At 35.3% G+C, this 18,078-nt stretch overlaps 1 protein-coding gene across 9 annotated transcripts in view; it reads left to right on the top strand.

Annotated features, from left to right (window-relative positions):
- Positions 1-268: 268 nt before the first annotated feature.
- The window catches only part of Ldah (lipid droplet associated hydrolase), a 97,915-nt gene continuing 80,105 nt past the window's right edge, over positions 269-18,078 (top strand). Inside the window, exons 1-5 of one of the 9 annotated variants that reach the window (XM_074049249.1) lie at positions 270-360; positions 3,693-3,808; positions 5,378-5,482; positions 6,384-6,539; positions 13,791-13,934. In XM_074049249.1, coding sequence (XP_073905350.1) covers positions 6,386-6,539; positions 13,791-13,934 — 298 coding nt within the window. In that variant the 5' untranslated portion in view covers positions 270-360; positions 3,693-3,808; positions 5,378-5,482; positions 6,384-6,385. Of the gene's footprint in view, positions 361-3,692; positions 3,809-3,981; positions 4,071-4,375; positions 5,911-6,383; positions 6,540-13,790; positions 13,935-18,078 lie in introns of those variants that run through there. The other 8 variants (XM_074049248.1, XM_074049247.1, XM_020156625.2 and 5 more) reach the window with 8 other exon arrangements.

Raw genomic sequence — 18,078 nt, 5'->3', positions numbered from 1 at the left:
GGAAGGGAAAAAACGCAGCCGGTGACGGAGGAAGGGGCAGAGGACAGAAAGCGGCTGAAGTGGACAATTAAAACGTAAGAGTAGATCAAGGGTGATGGGAGGTGATCGGAATTCAAACGAAAGAGAAAGGGAAAATCCCTACACCCTCCAGGCGGTCTTGCTGAATCCCGAGCATCAACCCAAAGCTAGGTAAGAGCTCTCCCCTGCCTGCTGGCAACCAACCGCGCGTCCCAACCCCATCAGCTTCCCAGAATAGTGCGCGGCGCGGCGCTGTGACGTCTGCGGGGAGGCGGGACTTCCGGTCCCGGTGAAGCGGTCCAGAGATCCCCAGGGAGAGTCGGCCCCCGCATAGACTGACAGGTGAGGTACCGCTCGCCGAGATCCAGGTGATTTTGTCCCAGGAAAGACAGGTGGGAAGACACGCGGGAGCTCCTTCCTCTTTATGGCTCCACGCGGAATCTGCTGCCCTTGGCCAAATGGCTTGCTGCCGCGGAAATAACTATGCGGCCACATTTCACCGGTTCAGAGCCTCTGGGCTAGGGAGTGCCCGGAGGTGCTGACCTGGCGGTGGCTACCCTGAGCGCGAGAACCCCGTTTGTAAAACCGAGTGCAGCCTCCCTGGAGATAGGTCTTCAGGAGGTCCCTTTCGGGTAAAAACCCGATATTGGGCAGCCGGCCTGCAAGGAGTGCCTAGGAGAGATCAAAGTCTGGGCTGGCCGGGGAAGTTCTTTGCAGCAGGCGTCTAGCGATCATACTGCTTTTCATTCACCTTTAAGTCCTTGATTGTAATCTCTCATTTCTTAGAGTTTTGTTTTGTTGTTTTTTTTTTTTTTTTTTTGCTTGCAAGACAGGATGCAGGTTGGCACACTTCATTCCATCATTCATTCATTCATTTCTCGCAACTAATTACTGGCCTCTTGTTTTGTGCCTTATGTGTCAAACACTGCTAGAGTTTATAGTCCACCATCTGGGCCTACAGTTCTTAGCCCTTTTAGTTCTAAGAGCACATGCCTATGGAAAAGAGAGATGTAGTAGAAGAAACCCAGAAATTTTAGAAAACCAGTCTTTATTCACAAAAATGTTTTGTAACATTTATTTCCTGAACTATACGTAGGAAAGTCTGATGTGTCTGTTGGATGTTTTGCTATTTTCCACCTAAAGGTGAGAGGCCTTGTAAGGCCCTTCTTCTCAGCATGTAGAATTCTAGAGGAAAATCAAGGCAACACAGAAGATCACTTTTCTAAACTTTCACATTTTAATATTTTGTATTTTGGTAACTAAGCCTTCAGACTGGGTGACTTAGTTTGGGTTAAACAATTCTTTCAGCATATTCTAACTTGTACTATTACTTTAATATGTTTTTAAGATCAAGCATTTCATTTTGAAGTTTATTTCAAGCAAAGGGATATCAACGTACTATTTTTAAAGAGATTGTTTTGAGTGTATGTATATTTTTTCCTATCCATATATACCTATGATTGAGTAAAATAAAGGTTACTTGAACACAACCACTGTACTATCAGTTGCTTTGATAAGTGAGATGGTTACTAAATGACTAATAGGCAGGTAGCATATGTAGTGTGGATATGCTGGACAAAGGAATAATACCCTGTGCAGGATGAAATGAGACAGATCCAGATTTCACCATGCTGCTCAGAATGGTACACAAACTTAAAGTTTATTATTTCTGAAATTTTCATTTAATATTTTCGGAGCATGGTTGCCATGGTGTGAAGTTCTTTGTTGATGCCTCTTTTTGAACCTGGAGAGATAACATTTTTTCACCTCTGATATTCGTTATTTGGGCCCTCTCTTTCCTTTAGGAGTCTTTTGGGAGTTTTACTTTTTTATAGGGTTTTCCAAAGAACAAACTTTTGGGTTTGTTGATACTCTCTAATATAAACTTATTCCCTTGTCTCATTAATTTCTATCTTTACTTGGAATTACCTAGTCTTTTCATATTCATTAACCTATATGGCTAGATCCTTAACTTCTACTCTTTTCTAAATGTCATCTCAAGACATAATTTTCCTGCATCCATGCTTTTATTTGTATCCCATGTTTTTGATATGTCATCTTTGTTTTCTGTTCTATGTTTTCTTCTTATTGTTGCACTGATTAAATTTTCTTTCTCCTCTTTTATAAACTTGTTCGACATTCTTATGCAGTTCTTTTAGTGGTTACTGATTTTTTTAAGACAAATTTAAAAAATATTTCTCTGGCTTTTCTAATTGTTCTCAGTGGAAGATTATTTGGAAGCTACCTAGTCTGCCCTTGCTAAAGCAGATTCACAAATCTTTTGTGGTGCTGAGATTTTGAACTCAGAGCCTTGTGTTTTCTTGCTAGGCAGGTGCTCTACCACTTGCACCATGCCCCCAGCTCTTTTGCTGTTAATTAATTTTTAATAAGGTATCACATTTATGCCCTGGCCAGCCTGGACCTAGATCCTTCTTTTTATGCTTCCCACATAGCTGGGATAGCAAGCATGTTCTACCTTTTTTTTTTTCCCCAGGCTGGCCTCAACCTGCAATCCTTCCAATCTTTATTTCCTTAATAGCTAGGATTACAGACATGAGCTACTGCACCTACCTCAAACTTAAATTAATGTACATACTAAACAAAAACCAAAAGCTCTCAGGGCTGGGTAGAACACTTGCCTAGCATGTGCAAGTCCCTGAGTTTGGTCCCCAGCATTGCTCAAAAAACAAAACTCCTCTAATTAAAAACAACTCCCAGATTCACCTCTGTTATTTTATATATTAGTCACATTGATGTTTGCTATTAGGCCAATTTTTTTTTAAAAACTCGATATAGAGATTTTGCTGACATTTTTGTATAGTGTCTTCTATTGTGTTTTATATAAATTACAAATTTTGTAACTTCCATTGGCTTTTAAAAAGTTAATCTGCATTTTCCCAGTCACCAAATATTTTACAAGTAGTTTTAATACTACTACCCAGGATTAACACTAGTTAATTGCCATTCAAGGATCAGATATATACAAAGTATATGCTCTGCTCTATATCATGGTAAGATAATAACACAGTCAACAAAAATAAATTTGGTAATATTATTTCAGCATTTTAGGAAGTCTCAGAAACTTCTTAGCCACTTTATGTGTGTAGAAAATAATTCAGATTATTAGATATTGTTAGTGCTTTAACATTAAAAGAAAACTGCCTCACCTCTTTTTCAAATATAATATTGAAAACTATGGCCATTCTACACAAACTTTTTAAAAAACTTTTATAATATCTAATTCTTACATGGTTAAAACAGAATTCTGAGTAGCTAAAATAAACTGCAGATATTTGGATGCTGAAGCTGAATAAGACATACTTACAACTCCACTTCAAATATTTTTGTTCATTCATTCAGCCTTATTGCTCTCATTGACTATATTATAAAAACTAAGTATTTGCATTATAAATTTTATAATAAATGGCATAATAAATACTATAGATTTGAACCTTGAAGATTTATACTGATCAAATGCTGGTTTTCTGTTTTAAATGTTTCTAGGTTTATATAAGATTTAATTGGAAAAGATTTACTACATAAAATTAGAAAAGCATTAATGCAAATGAACACAGGTATTTAGGGAAGCAGGCTTGTATGAATTGCACAAATTGTATCCATACTTGGTTTTTATCCAGTATAACTTGATGCTTATCAAATTGATATCATTCAAGGTCGCTTATAAGCTGAGGCTGAAGGTAGAGCCATCACTCTTCAACAATATATAATTGCAACACGTTGTTCTTTGTTAATCTGATGCTTGCAGATCTGAATTGACTTGGATTCTTAGGTAAGGAAGATTCTCATGCCTCAAGTTTTTCTTTGCTGCTTTCATGGCTATGTGAAAGTCAGAAATATAAGAGTGAAGGAAAATAAGAGATGCTATAGAAATATATATGTATGTTTCTCAGTTCTGTTTTATTTGAGGTGTTTCAGAATTGCAGTTGCTTCTTTGTTTTCCAGCTTTATCGACCTTGTTGGAGTTTCATATCTACTTGGATTTTCATAAGTTTTGAGGATAATAAAGCTCCCAAGATGCCACATACTTGTAGTTAAGTATTTATGAGTCGAAAGTATTTAATAGCTTTGAATTCCCTTGTGGTGAAAGTGTTATTAAATGTGGACAGAGTCTTTGCAGTCAGTGCTCTAATTTGACATTATGTATAATTGCTCCATCTAAATTTTGTTTCTAATACATTATAAATGTCTGAAGACTTCACAAATATACCTTGTCTTGTGATAGTTTTGAAGACTGGGCCATAGTGGCATTTATTAGTGAACTAAAAATCTATATGAAAAGGTGAGTTATACTTTTCCTTTTGTAGTCAACATGTTTTGAATCAAGAGTTACCACCTTTTAAATGAATTTTTTTTTTTTTTTTTTACTTTTCTAAGCATTCTTACTTAAGAAAAACTCAATTTAGAACTTTTGGTTAAACGTAGAAGTTAGAAAATTTATGCTTATTTCTTCTGCCGCCCTAAATTCACTAAAATGACAGTGAAAGTAATAAAGGCATAAACAAAGAGAATGGAAAAGGCAACAGAACATAAGACAAATAGAATCTTAGAAATGTTAAAAAGCAAATGGATAATTTATAACTAATGCAGATAGCAGAGCAGTCTTGATGGAATGAAATATTTGATCATAATATTGAGCTATAGTTTATTTTATCATTCCCTAATACTGTTATTCTATAGTTTTAGTATCTCTATAATGATTTATCATAATTTACTTAACCATTCCATTTAGGTTCTTCAGCTTTTCACTATCAAAAATAGAATTCCATGCATCAGTCTTACAAAAATATTTTTTATTTTTTATTTGTTTTACAAACAACTTCTCAAAATGACTGAGTCACAGTCTATGCCCTTTATAGGCTTTTTAAAAGCCATTTTCATTATTATCATGAATGTCTGGAATTTCCCACTTCATTGCATCCTAACCAGCATTGCTTTTGCCTTAATTAAAGTGTTTAGTCTAGAAAGAAATATTTGGTGCTTGCAGTAAATTTCTTGACTTTGGTACATGACATGCGTAAGAAATTTTACCAGATAAAGTTTAGTTAGGTACATTTACTACTGTCCATTTAAGATAAGATGGGAGAAATTTAGAGAAAGAAAAGTTTTCCTTTATCTGGGGTATTCAAGGAAGACTTCATGTAAAAAGGCTGAGTCTAAGGTGGGAAAGATTTATGGATAACGCTGTATAGACAGGTGAGAGGTATATCTGTCGGTATTGAAACAGGAAATGAAAGCAACACAGGAACAAATGGTTAGTTTAACCTAAATAATTATTAAACTATGATAGGAGAAATGCTGTGATGTTACTATATAAAGAGAACTCTAAATGCTACCCTAGGTCTGAGGGTAATACCCAAGGAAAGACAAATTGAAGTGAGAATACTTGTCAGAAAAATATTCTGGGTTGCCTGGGCCAAAGCTGGTGCAGTCACTGCAACCTCAGGTAAGCCAAAACTGGTGGGAGTGTGCAGAAGGAGTTGTGTCATTGTTACAGATTTGAGACCTAGAGCACATGGTGTTTATGATGGAAGGACCTTGGGGTACAGGTGAAATGAGGTTGGTAGGTAAGTACAGAGGGAATTAGAGCACCATATTACTGCTGAAATTAGAAGTTGGAGAGGCCTCCAGTGAAGCAACCTAGAACACTGCTGAGTAGGGTTTGGGACAGGGAATTCCAGGCTATGTGGGACAAAGGTCAAGTGGCTGGTTGGTTCTCTGGAATGGTGTGCATGTGGGCTGAGAAGAGGGAATGGGGAGTGGCCACCTGTTCTGGGGCTCTTGACTACCGTGCTGCTGCTGCCTGAGTAGAGTTGGAGGCAGGAGGAGAGTAATAGCTGTGAGCCAAGTACTTGTGAAAGCTGTACCATATAGGTACCTGGCATTAAAGCAGTGTTTTTCAACCTTGATATTGTTGACCTTTAATGCAAAATAGTTATTTGTTTTGGAGGGAGCTGTCCTGTACAGTGTAGGATGTTTAGTAGATCTTTGGCCTCTAATCTATGCCAGTAATTCTTTCTAGTTGTGACAGTGATTAAGAGAATTACAGCAGAAGTGGAAGTTACTCATTGTCATTATCAGTTTAGACTGGAAAGGGGAGGGGGCTGTGATCTTTTATTTCACCAAAGATGTGACTCCCTATTTCTAAGTAATATCCTTGTTGTTTGTTTTAATTTGCCTTCTAATCCTTTACTTCAAAATAGCTGAATAGTTTTATATCTTCTATATATTCTATGTATTTCCTTCTAATTACTTTGAGATTTACCTTTTTTATTTTTCATTATTGTCTTTGGCTCAATCTTTTACATTTTACTGACTCTTCAATTTGCTTTTTTCCTTTAATGTAGAAATGGACTCAGAAACCAAAGAAGAAATCCCTGTACATGAGGAATTTGTTCTCTGTGGTGGAGTTGAAACCCAGGTTCTAAAATGTGGGCCCTGGACTGACCTCTTTAATGAGCAAAGTGTCAACAGGCCTAAGCTGCTTATTGTCATTATTCCTGGTAAGTATGAAAGTCTGGTTGAGGAGACTTTATAATGATCTTATAAATATTTATGATTTGAAAATTACTCTTTAGAGTTAACTATAGAGAGTTTAAAAGGAAATAAAATTACTTAACCAGTGGCTAATACCCATCTTTAATACTTTGGTGGATGGATTTTTTGATTTTCTTCTATTTCTATTATGTTGTCTATTATATAGATAGATATATATTTTTTAAGAAGAGAGTTACAGCTGAATGTATACCATATATGCAGTTTTGTAATTTGCTTTTAAAATTGTCTTTATATCTACCACTTTATCAATATTTTTAAGTTTTTTAAAACTTTTTTCCAACTCATTTTAAGATGATTATATGTTTATCATAGAATGTTTGTTTATTCTGAGATTTATATGAGTTGCTTGTGACTTTTGCCAGATCACTGTAAATAGAATGTTAGGGGTAGATGATTGCAGGTATTAGAAGTGCTTTTTACATTATGAATTTAATACATATATTTTATAATCAAATCCATTTGGGGATTCTGTTTGGTGAACTGCCAGTTTGAAACCCTTGCCCATTTTTCAATTGTGTCATCAATGTTTTTCTTATTCACTTAAGGTAAAATTAGCTAGCATTTGCTGCCCTTAACGCAGAGAAACTAAAGCAGATACCTTAAAAGCAACTGAGGCCAATAGGAAAAGGGGACCAGGAACTAGAGAAAAGGTTAGATCAAAAAGAACCTAGAAGGTAACACACGCACAGGAAATCAATGTGAGTCAATGCCCTCTATAGCTATCCTTATCTCAACCAGCAAAAACCCTTGTTCCTTCCTATTATTGCTTATACGCTCTCTACAACAAAATTAGAAATAAGGGCAAAATAGTTTCTGCTGGGTATTGAGGGGATGGGGGGGAGAGGGAGGGGGCGGAGTGGGTGGTAAGGGAGGGGGTGGGGGCAGGGGGGAGAAATGACCCAAGCCTTGTATGCACATATGAATAATAAAAGAAAAAAAAAAGGTAAAATTATGTTCTGTTTGTCATACATGACAAGAATCTTTCTTGGTTTTTTTCCACCTCATTTACAATATTTATTTGGCTGTACAGAAGATTTCATTCTTACGAAACTGGTAAAAATGACTAGCCCTTCCTTCAAGATCTTTGGGTTTTATGACTTTCTTAGAAAGGCCTTCCCTACTCTAATATTATAAAACAATTCTGCCATGTCTTGTTGTTTTGTTTTATATAATGTTATTTGTGATCTTTAAGTGTGACCCTTCTAAAATTTAAGGGCAAGAACTGAAAAATGGATCTAGTTTTCTTCCGCATCTCTTTAGACGTCTTACTAATTGATCCCCAACTATTTATGAGGTAATTGTCTTTTTCCTACTGGTTTTCAATGCTTGTTTTATCATAAAATAGATTCTCCTTTGACTGGAAGTCTATTTCTGTATCCTCTACCTTTTCATGTATTCATGTTTTTAATACCTACAGCTTTATGATACCATTACATATCATTTAGAACTTGTCTTTGCTCACTTTTATTCTTTACCAGAATAATTTTGGCTTCTGTTCTTTTGACCTCATAACATTTGTTTTTTACTTCGTTAGGAGGAAAGAAAAAAAGCTATGTGATCTTTAAAATCAGCTTTTCTAGTCCCAACATCCTCAGAGAGAAATACTTTCAAGGCTGGTGTACTCCTCTGGAATTTAGTCCATATTTCTAAATGAAATACTTCAATTGCTATTTCTTGAGTTCTCACTATTAGATATCATCTGTTGACTTCCTCTATAAAAGATGAGAATTAACTTTCTTACACTTTCCTTTCCCCATACTCAGTCACACATCCCTTCTTCCCAGTTCCTAATCTTATTTTGTAGCTTTTGGTTAGATCAATATTCAGTCGTTTCATTTATATAACTATGTATTAATCTGCAGCTCAGCCTATGGGGTCTTTTGATTGCATTTCCTTTCTTGTACATTTTTATTTGCTTTTCCTGAGTTAGTGATTATGTCCATCCATCCATCCATGTCGTTTTCTTTCTTCTTTTTACTTAACTTTCTATTCTTCAATCACTCATTTATCTTTTAAAGCTATCTTGTAGAAGAAGTCCTCTCACTGTATTTGGGTAGTCAGTTTCTTTTCTCTTGGAGTTGCCTCTACAGAATGCTGTGTTCTTTGGATTTGATCTGGACTGGTTGCTGCTCAGGCTGCTGCCCAGCTGCCATTCTGGAGATTCCTGTCACTTTTTCCTGGGTTTGATCCCCTGTTTTCTGGATCCCACATTTTTCTCTTTATTTATTCCCTGCTTGTGGTAAAAAACTTCTTCTCGTAATTTCCTGAGAAGTGTAGGAGAAGTAATCTCATGTCAGAAATACCTTAAGGCTGGAGAAGTAGCATAGTGGTAGATCATTTGTGTGAGGCCCTGGGTTCCATGCTGAAAAAGAAAAGAAAGTGTCTTAGACTTCTAGTTTGAAAAGGATTTTTCCTTAGAATTTAGAGGCCATTAATCATTGTTTTCTAGAGTTTGGGAGCTGCTTATGAGAAGTCTTGGTATTATTCTGGTTTTTTATCTTTTGCATATGAAACTTCCCCATACCTCACCCTTCTCTTTGTTCTAAGATTCTGAATTTCACAACAAACCACATTGGTATGTACTTTGTACTGGGGTTTTAATGGGCCCTATTAAACCAGAGATTCACATGCTCAGTACCAATGTCTCTTTCTTTTCTTTCCTCTTAGATGGATGTAATATCATTTTTCACTTTTTCCATTTGTTAGAATTTCACTATATTTCTTTTTCAGTTTGTTTATATTAATGATTATTTTTCCTCCTATGTTTTATAATCTTTTTACTACTTATTCATCTTTAAAAGAGAGACAAAAAGAGCTGATTGGAGGTTTTGTACTTAGAGGTGGGACTTGCCCATGTACTTAGGGTGACCAGCCATCCTGGTTTGCCTAGGACTAAGGAGTTTTCAAGGACCCATGACAGTCTGTACTAAAATCACAACAGACCTAGGCAAAACAGAATGATTGGTCAACTGGGTGAGACTTGCCCTTGGGGTATTAAGTAAGAACCCAGTATTTCAGTGGGAGATTTCCAATTTTTTGTGTCTGGATTGGATTATTCTATTTTTTCCAAGAAGAAATCTTCCAATGTCCTGTTTGAAGAGTGAAATCCTGTTTGCTAATGTTCAGAGCTGAGCAAAAGGAGATGTTAAGAGCTTTAGTGATCAGTTATACTTAATATAACCTCTTCTTAGAATAGTACTTTCATTCTCAGGTAGGCTAAGATTCCTGACCCAGAATCTCTCTTTGGTTCAATCTTCTCTGGAATAAATGGCCGGTCTCCTGCCAGGATGTAATATTCTTTTTGAAAATCAGCCTTGGCAGCACCTATTAAAATTAAAACTACTTACCTTCTGTCAGTAGTGAGAAAGAGATTGAAATTATAGGCATGACAAGTTTTGTTTAATGGAGCTGAGATTTGGAGGCTATAGAGAAAATAAGTAAAATTATAATCTTGGATTACAGAAGGGATATGTATCTTCTGAAGGCTGCAAAAAAGGAAGAGAAGTTAGTTACTAAAATGGAGAATTGTAAAGGCATATCGGAGGAATGAGAAATAGTTCCTACCTCCTGATCTCTATTAAGAGTTGAGGTCATTTTTTGAGAGTAAGCATGATGGAAGATGTGGGGCGACCCTGAGGAAAGTGGCCAGTGTTTGAAATAGCAGATATCTGTGTGAAAGGAATCGTCCACCAAAAAGAAGTGGATAGATTTTTGAGGAGCTCTGTGATTGAATAACAGACATATTGAGAGTAAGGTCCAACAGGGCAGAAGATTAAGCTGGAAAAGGGCTATCAAAGTTAAGATGTTTTAAATGATAATCATTTCTACCTAATGAAAAGATCTAGGTCGGGAGGAGGGATAAAGGACAATGGTGGAGGGGGTGAATTCAAGTATGATACATTTGATACACTGTAAGAACTTTTGTAAATGCCACAGTGTACCCCTACCCAGTACAACAATTTTTTTAAAAAAAAGAAAGAAAGAAAAGAAAACATCTAAGCCTGTGGCTCTTACAGTTGGTATCAGGACCAGGAGTATCACTTGAAAATGTGTTAGAAGTGCATGGTCTTTCTCCCTATCTTTGACTTTTGAACCAGAAAATCTTGGGATAAGATAATCTTTTCTAACAAGCCCTCCAGGGGTGACACCTCACCTTGTCTAGAATTGGCCATAGGAATTAGTTGTGTAAACTTAATGCAGATAAAGTCAAATAAATTTGGTCACTGTAATGAATTATGGAACAAAGGTGGCGGTTCAGTCAATCCTACAAGATTTTGAAATATCCTAAGACATGGCATGATAAGGAAATTGTCATATAAGGGTCATTGTTTTTAGGGAATGTGTGAGTGACTAAAAAGTTGATAGATGGGAGTAAATGGCTTGCGTCAAAGGAAGAAAGGTTGTTAAAGTAAGGTGAAATAATAAGTAGGTAGACAGCCCACTCCACTTCCCCACCTAAGGGTACTCATTTATCCTGCTTTGCAAAAGTCTATGCTGTCCTTGAAATATGTGAGGTATTAGAGAATATTGAGTGAGGTTGCTATTGAAAAGGCTTGAACGGAAGAGTCCATCACAGGGAAGCCAGGTTTCTGACATAGTGTGATGGTAGAGGAAGCCTTCAGTGAAAGCACTATGGATGGAGGGAAATTTAAAACATTCTTTGTTGTGTAGTCTTATTGTTTGTAGTGCTTTGACATTTTCAGATCACATTTTTTTTCCTGTGTTCTTTTGTTTGCACTTCTATTCTCATTGCTGTATTTAGCCCTTTGCCATGGTTCCTGAAAGCCGTAGGCTGGTTCTACTCATTAATCTGTGGGATTCAGAATTATATTTTATTTTGGGGCCTAGTCTATTTTAACTGTGGGGGAAATTAGGATGATTGTGTGTGTGTGCATGAAATAACCATCACTTAAAATGTTAGCTATTGTTATTTTCTAACCATGTGAAGATTCTATAGAACTTCACTGGCCGACATTAAAAATGTGAATATGAGGTATAACACAGCCCTGGAAGGTTATACCCAGCAATAGAAGATGTAGTAAATCTTTCTACTGTAATATATAAATGAAATGAAATTTTATTCAGAATCCCAAAGAAATTTTTATAAAGTGAAATTAATTAGAAGTTCATGAGGCCAGCCTAGAAAATGTAGAAAAATAGAGGGATTTTCTCTACTAGTGGAAGGAAGGAAGGAAGGAAGGAAGGAAAGAAAGAAGGAAGGACGGAAGGAAGGAAGGAAAGAAGGAAGGAAGGAGAAGGGAAGGGAAGGGAAGGAGAAGGGAAGGGAAGGGGAGGAGAAGGACGCGGAGGGGAGGGAAGGGAAGGGGAGTGGAGGGAAGTAAGGGAGGAAGAGAGAAGGAGAGAAAAATGGAATTATTTGGAATCTGAATTCACAAGCTAATGTAAAAATTTAGTTTTGGATCAGAAGACATTGCAAATTAATGCAAAAATAATGAGTTGCATGTTAAAATTACATATTAAAGAATGAGTTACATATGGTCTTGGGACACTTGCCTACTTACTTGGAAAGAAGTTGCTAAACAATATTCCAACTTACTGAAGATTTACTTTTAAATTTATAAAACATGATCAGTGCCATCCACAGCCACCATAGATGCGTAGCCCCTCTTCTCATCCACCCTCCTCCCTTCTTCCTTAGCTACATAGTAGCTGATCAAAGAGCACATTGTGGCATTTAGTGAATTTTCATCTCATTTGACAAAGATGACAGTAGCACCATCAAAAGAAGGAACTGGGAACTTGAGGCACTAAGTCAAAATTCAACAGAAGCAAAATAGCAAAATGGATCATAATCCTACTATATCCATTATGGCTAGACATTGATGTACAAGTTGAATAGTTAACACTTATAGCTAACATTGCTATGTTTTAAGCAATGTTGAAATATTTTTTTTCACTTAGTCATCCCATGAGATAGCATAATTATTATCCCCATTTCATGGATGAGGAAACCAAGCCACAGAGAGGCTAAATAACTTGCTAAAACTCACAGAGTTTGTAAGTGGGAAAGCCAGGATTCTGACCACTGCAGTCTGGCTCCAGAGTCTACACTCTTAACCACTTTATTATGCTGCCTATCTGAAAGATATGAAAACTGTAATAGAACTCAGTGAAATTTGATAAGGATGGCAGTTAGTGCCATCAAGTCAAGTAAAAAAAACCTTGTAGCACAAAGAAATGATAACTTGATTGGTGAAATAGAAATAGATGCTGATGGAAATAAATTACTAACTGTGAAGACCATACAAATGATGATTACAAGATAAAAGCCCTATTATCACTGTCTTTTCACTCTACAGGTATATCAGATTGAATCTTTTTTTAATAAGAATCATTTATTTATTCTGCTTCTCTGTAGTAAACCTGTGTCAAAAACACATTCTATGTATATATCAGAAAAACCTCCACATATTAGTTCATGGTCTTTTCTCTCAAAGATCAGATGTACATCCATTTACATTATAAGTAGTTGTGATAAATGACAAGGCAAAACTGAATAGATGCCTTAAAGTTTTCTTTGTACACGATTCTAACACTGATCTAATTGGTCTGGATTTTTGTTGTTGTTGTTAGTTTTCATGAATCTTAATAATTGAGCTAGTCAAACTTTAAAGGGCCTCACAGGAAATATTAATGGTTTTAGGCTTTATTCACATGTTAGTGAGAAGCCACAAAAAGGTGTCTGAAAAGGATACTACTATGCACCCGAAGAATTTATTCCAAGGGAACTATAGTAGAGAGACCTGTTAGGAGGCTATTGTAGAAGATCTAGTGGAAAGTGATAATCACTAATGGAGAGATGTGGACAAATGTGAGATGCATTTTGGAAGCTTACTTGAAGAATTTGTGGGTTGGATGTGAAGGACAGGAAGAAACCAAGTATAACTCCTACTGTTTGAACTTGAACACTTGGTTTATGATTGGTAGTTCCACTTAGTGGGTTAACTTAGTGGGAGAACTTGCTTGAAACAATTGGAGAATAAAATAAGAACAGAAATTTCTGAAGTGGTTATTCCCAGACTTAAGTTAGGAAGGGGATTACAATTAAAGTATATGAATAAATGTTGCTGAGTTTGTAGAGGAAAGTGTGAGGAGATGTAGACCCTTCTAGTCTGCATACAATCTTAAGTAGGTTTATTCCTTTGGTTAATCTTAGGTCTTTGTTTCTTTTATAGGTAACCCAGGTTTTTCTCCCTTTTATGTGCCATTTGCAAAGGCTTTGTTCTCTTTGACAAACAGATGCTTTCCGGTTTGGACAATCACTCATGCCGGACATGCCTTGGCCCCTGAAGACAAGAAGATTGTTCCAACATTGAAGGGTATGTCTTTGTGAACATCTACTTTCCTTTCCAGTGAATGGATATTCATCTTTTTAGAAAGCCTGCTAACTTTAGAAGTTTTTGCCAATGAAAATCCTTCCTTGGAACATTAGGCTCAGGGAGCTACATTTTCCTAACTTTAGAATTTTTATAGAATGTAACTCTTCTGCAGGCAGTTTTCTATAAGAATTTGTCTATGACTTGCCTTCTTTATTTACTAATTAGTAATCAACTATATACTTATTGATCACATTTTTCTAAGATTGTGCTAGGAGGAAAAGTAGAAAAAGACCTTATAAGGCACGGTCTTTAAAGAAGTGTTCTCCCTCATGTTCGTAGAATGATGACTTAACAAATGCTGGACTACTGATCATGTAGATACCTAAAAGTAAACTAAGTAAACCAACAGTATAGGTTAGAAGAGACTTTGTGGAGTAGTGGATGTCTTAAGTCAGTTTGGTCTGCTATGGAAGAATACCGTGCACTGAGTAGCTTATAAACATACATTTATTTCTTATAATGTCTTGAGGTGGAGAAGTAAAAGATCAAAGCACTGGCCAACTCAGTATTTGGTGAAGAGGGCCTATTTCCTGATTCATAGATAATTTTTTCTACCTATGTCCTCTCTTAGTGGAGAGATGAAGCAAGCTCTCGTGGGACTCTTTTCAGAACACTAGTCCTATTCATGAGAACTCCACCTCATGACTATCTAATCCTAATTATTTTGCAAAGACTTACTTCCTAAGATCATCACATTTAGGGGTAGGGATTTCAACATACGGATTTAGAGGGAGGGCATATAAGCATGACACCATAACAGCAGGTTTTGATACTTGGGTAGGTTTTGTATTTGGGGGTAGCTGTAGATGCAGAAATATAATAGGCAGAAGGAGTAGCACAGAAGGGAGTAAGAGTTAGGAGGTATTCAGGGCTAGTTTGAGAATTGTGAAAGCTAGAGAGCTTGGACTCCGCGTGGTAGATTACTAGAAGGCTTTTAAATGAAGGAAGTGTTACTACAGAGATACAAACTACCTGCTTTTTGCTAATAAGAATTCTAATTCACGCTCCTGAAAAATTTTTAAATGAGAGGAAAAAAGTGTATAACTTTCATTCTCTGTAGCCATCACATTCAAGGTCATTTTGTCCTAGGAGTTTCCCTTACTTATTTGAGGCAAGAGAGCTGGCTTTATTCCCTACTTGGATCCTAGTTCTTGTTGGTCTCTCCTTACAAACATCATTTTATACTTACTGAGCTTTTGTTTTAAAAATACAGTATATTAAAGTTACATTTTATATTTGTACTCTTTAAGATTATATATTCATGATTCTTTTAGACACTGGTATATGAATTCAAATACATAAAACCTGTACTCTATGAATGATCTATATTATATTCCAGGCTACTTTTGATTATATTTATTTTTTATTATACATAGTATAGTATACTCACCATCATATCAGACATAATTTTCATGTTTGTGTTTTAAAATTTAATTTAGTGACAATAAATTTGACTACATGTTTGCACTCTTCTAAATACCCTGTAAAGATTAATTTATTAATCTATTACTAATTTTGGTTGGCTAAACAATATCAACTTATCTAGTGTTATCTAGTTTTTAGCTTTGTATTTTGAAACTGATCTGATATATAATTGTGAATAATATAAAATTTACTTATTTATTTTAAAAATGAATTCATTTTATTTTTGTGTTAAAAGTTATATGCTTATTATAAATAATTTAGACAACACAGGAAACTGTGAATAAGAAAGTTGAAAAATCAGTGTTCTAAAATATAAAGATTGGAGAGGAATATTATAACTTTTTAATGTTTTGTTCTAATTATGTGTAAAGTTTTTCAACCCAAAAATCAAACAAACGTTATTACCTTGGCTCTGACAGATGATATTTCTCAATGTGTTCTATTCTTTACACAATAGTTCAGGGATTTTGTTGAATTTGAAATAATTATCTAAGAACTATCCAGTGAGTAATTTTTAGTGCTTTTTTCCCCTGAGACAATGTTATAATGAAGTGTGTATTTTAAACCTTAATAAAATAATTACATTTTTATTCTGAATATATGTTTTTCAACAGTTGATTGCTTCTTATTACCTGTTCAGGTACAAGGATGGAGTTTATCCTTGTGATGCAAGGATGGCTCAACATATACAAATCACTAAATATGCACTGTGTTAAAACAGAATGAAGGGAAAATCATGATTCTCTCAAAAGGTGCAAAAAATAAGGATTTGAAAAAATTCAATATCCTTTCATAACAAAAACTTTCAATAAGGTTGATATAGAATGAATGTATTTTAACATGCTAAAAACATGTATGACTAGCCCATTGTTAACATAATCACTGGAGAAGCACTGAAAGCATTTCCTATAAGTCAGGAACAGTGTAATTGGTGCACTCTCACCACTTCTGTTCCATTCAGTACTAGATGTCATAGTCACAACAATTAGGAGAAACAAAAGGCATCTAATTCAGAAAGAAAAAAAGACTATCTGTGTTTTCAGATTACATGAACTTGTACATGGAAATCCCTACAAACTCCACCAAAAATCTGTTAAGAGCTAATAATTAAATTCAGTAAAGTTGCAGGATACAGAATCAATATAGAAAAAATCAGTTGTGTTTCTGTGTACTAATAAAGCATCTGAAAAGAAATAAACAATTTTATTCATAATTGCATTAAAAACAATTAAAAAGTAAATGCCATATTATGTCACTTATATATAGAATGTTAAAAAGTCAAATCATACAACTAGAGTCTGGTGGTTACCAGGGGCTTGGAAGTGGGGGAAACAGAGAGATATTGGGCAAAGAGTACAAGCTTTCAGTTATAAAATGAGTAAGTTCTGGAGATGTAATTACAGTATGGTGACTACTGTTAATACTGTACTGTATCCTTGAAATTTCTTAAGTGAGTAGATCTTAAGGGAAAAAAGAAAACTGAGCCAATAATTAATAAATTTCCAAATATGAAAGTACCAAGTTCAGATGGTTGTATTGGCAAATTCTTGTGAACATTTAATGAAGACTTTATACAAATTCTCTATAATCTTTTCCAGAAAAATAGAAACAAAAGGAACATTTCCTAACTCAGTCCATGAGACCATCATTATCCTACTACCAAAATCAGATAAACATTTATAGTTTTTGAGAAAGGAAAAATGTAGATCAATACCTTTGCTTACCATAAATGCAAAAATTTCCAACAAAATATTGTAAGTTGACTCCAACAATATATAAAACAAATTATATACCACACCCAACTGAGATCTGTTACTAGTATGCAAGGCTGGTTCAACACTTGAAAATCAGTTAATATGATCCATCCCATCAATAGGTCAAGAAAAAAATCAAATGGCCATATCAGTTGATGCAGAAAACATATTTGACAAAATCTATGAAAAACCCACATTTGACAAAACCCATTTATGATTTAAAAACACTCAGCAAACTAGGAATGGAAAGGAATTTACTCAACTTAAGCAAGAATCTCTTCAAAATACCTATAGTTAACATCATACCTTATGATGAAAAACTGGATACCTCTCCCCTCAGATAGGGAACAAGGCAACTCCATTCAACATCATACTGGAACTCCTACCTAGGTCTGTAAGACACGGAATTATAAGGTGAAACAGATTGGGAAGGAAGAAATAAAACTATCTTTGTTTGCAGATGACATGATTACCCATGTGGAAAATCCCAAAGCATCATCAATGGCAAAGATTCTTGGAATTAATAAGTAACTATAGTCATATCACAGAATGCAAGATTAATATACAAGTCAATTGCTTTCCAATTTTGCAACAATGATAAAGCCAAATTTAATGAAAACACTTTATGTTTGAACCAGAGTATATTTTGAAAGTTGAGTATTTATTACCTACCTGCAAGATTTTAAGAAGAGTAGTGAAGTAAAATGGAACATACAGATTGTAATGCCTTGATTAAAAAATATTTCAACATATTGAAATGTGACTGAAAGTGAATAAAATATAACAGATACTCTGCTGTGAAATATTTTTAAAGGTACCAGTAATGTTTCCTTTGTCAGGAAATATATATTATGTCTGTTTAAAAAGTGCCTCTGCATCTTATATTGTGTTTGGAAATCAGAGGT

The sequence above is a fragment of the Castor canadensis genome, chromosome 12 (assembly GCF_047511655.1).
Source record: "Castor canadensis chromosome 12, mCasCan1.hap1v2, whole genome shotgun sequence".
NCBI lineage: Eukaryota > Metazoa > Chordata > Mammalia > Rodentia > Castoridae > Castor > Castor canadensis.
Note: the sequence above shows the minus strand (reverse complement) of the source record. Positions and strands in the feature narration are given on the sequence as shown.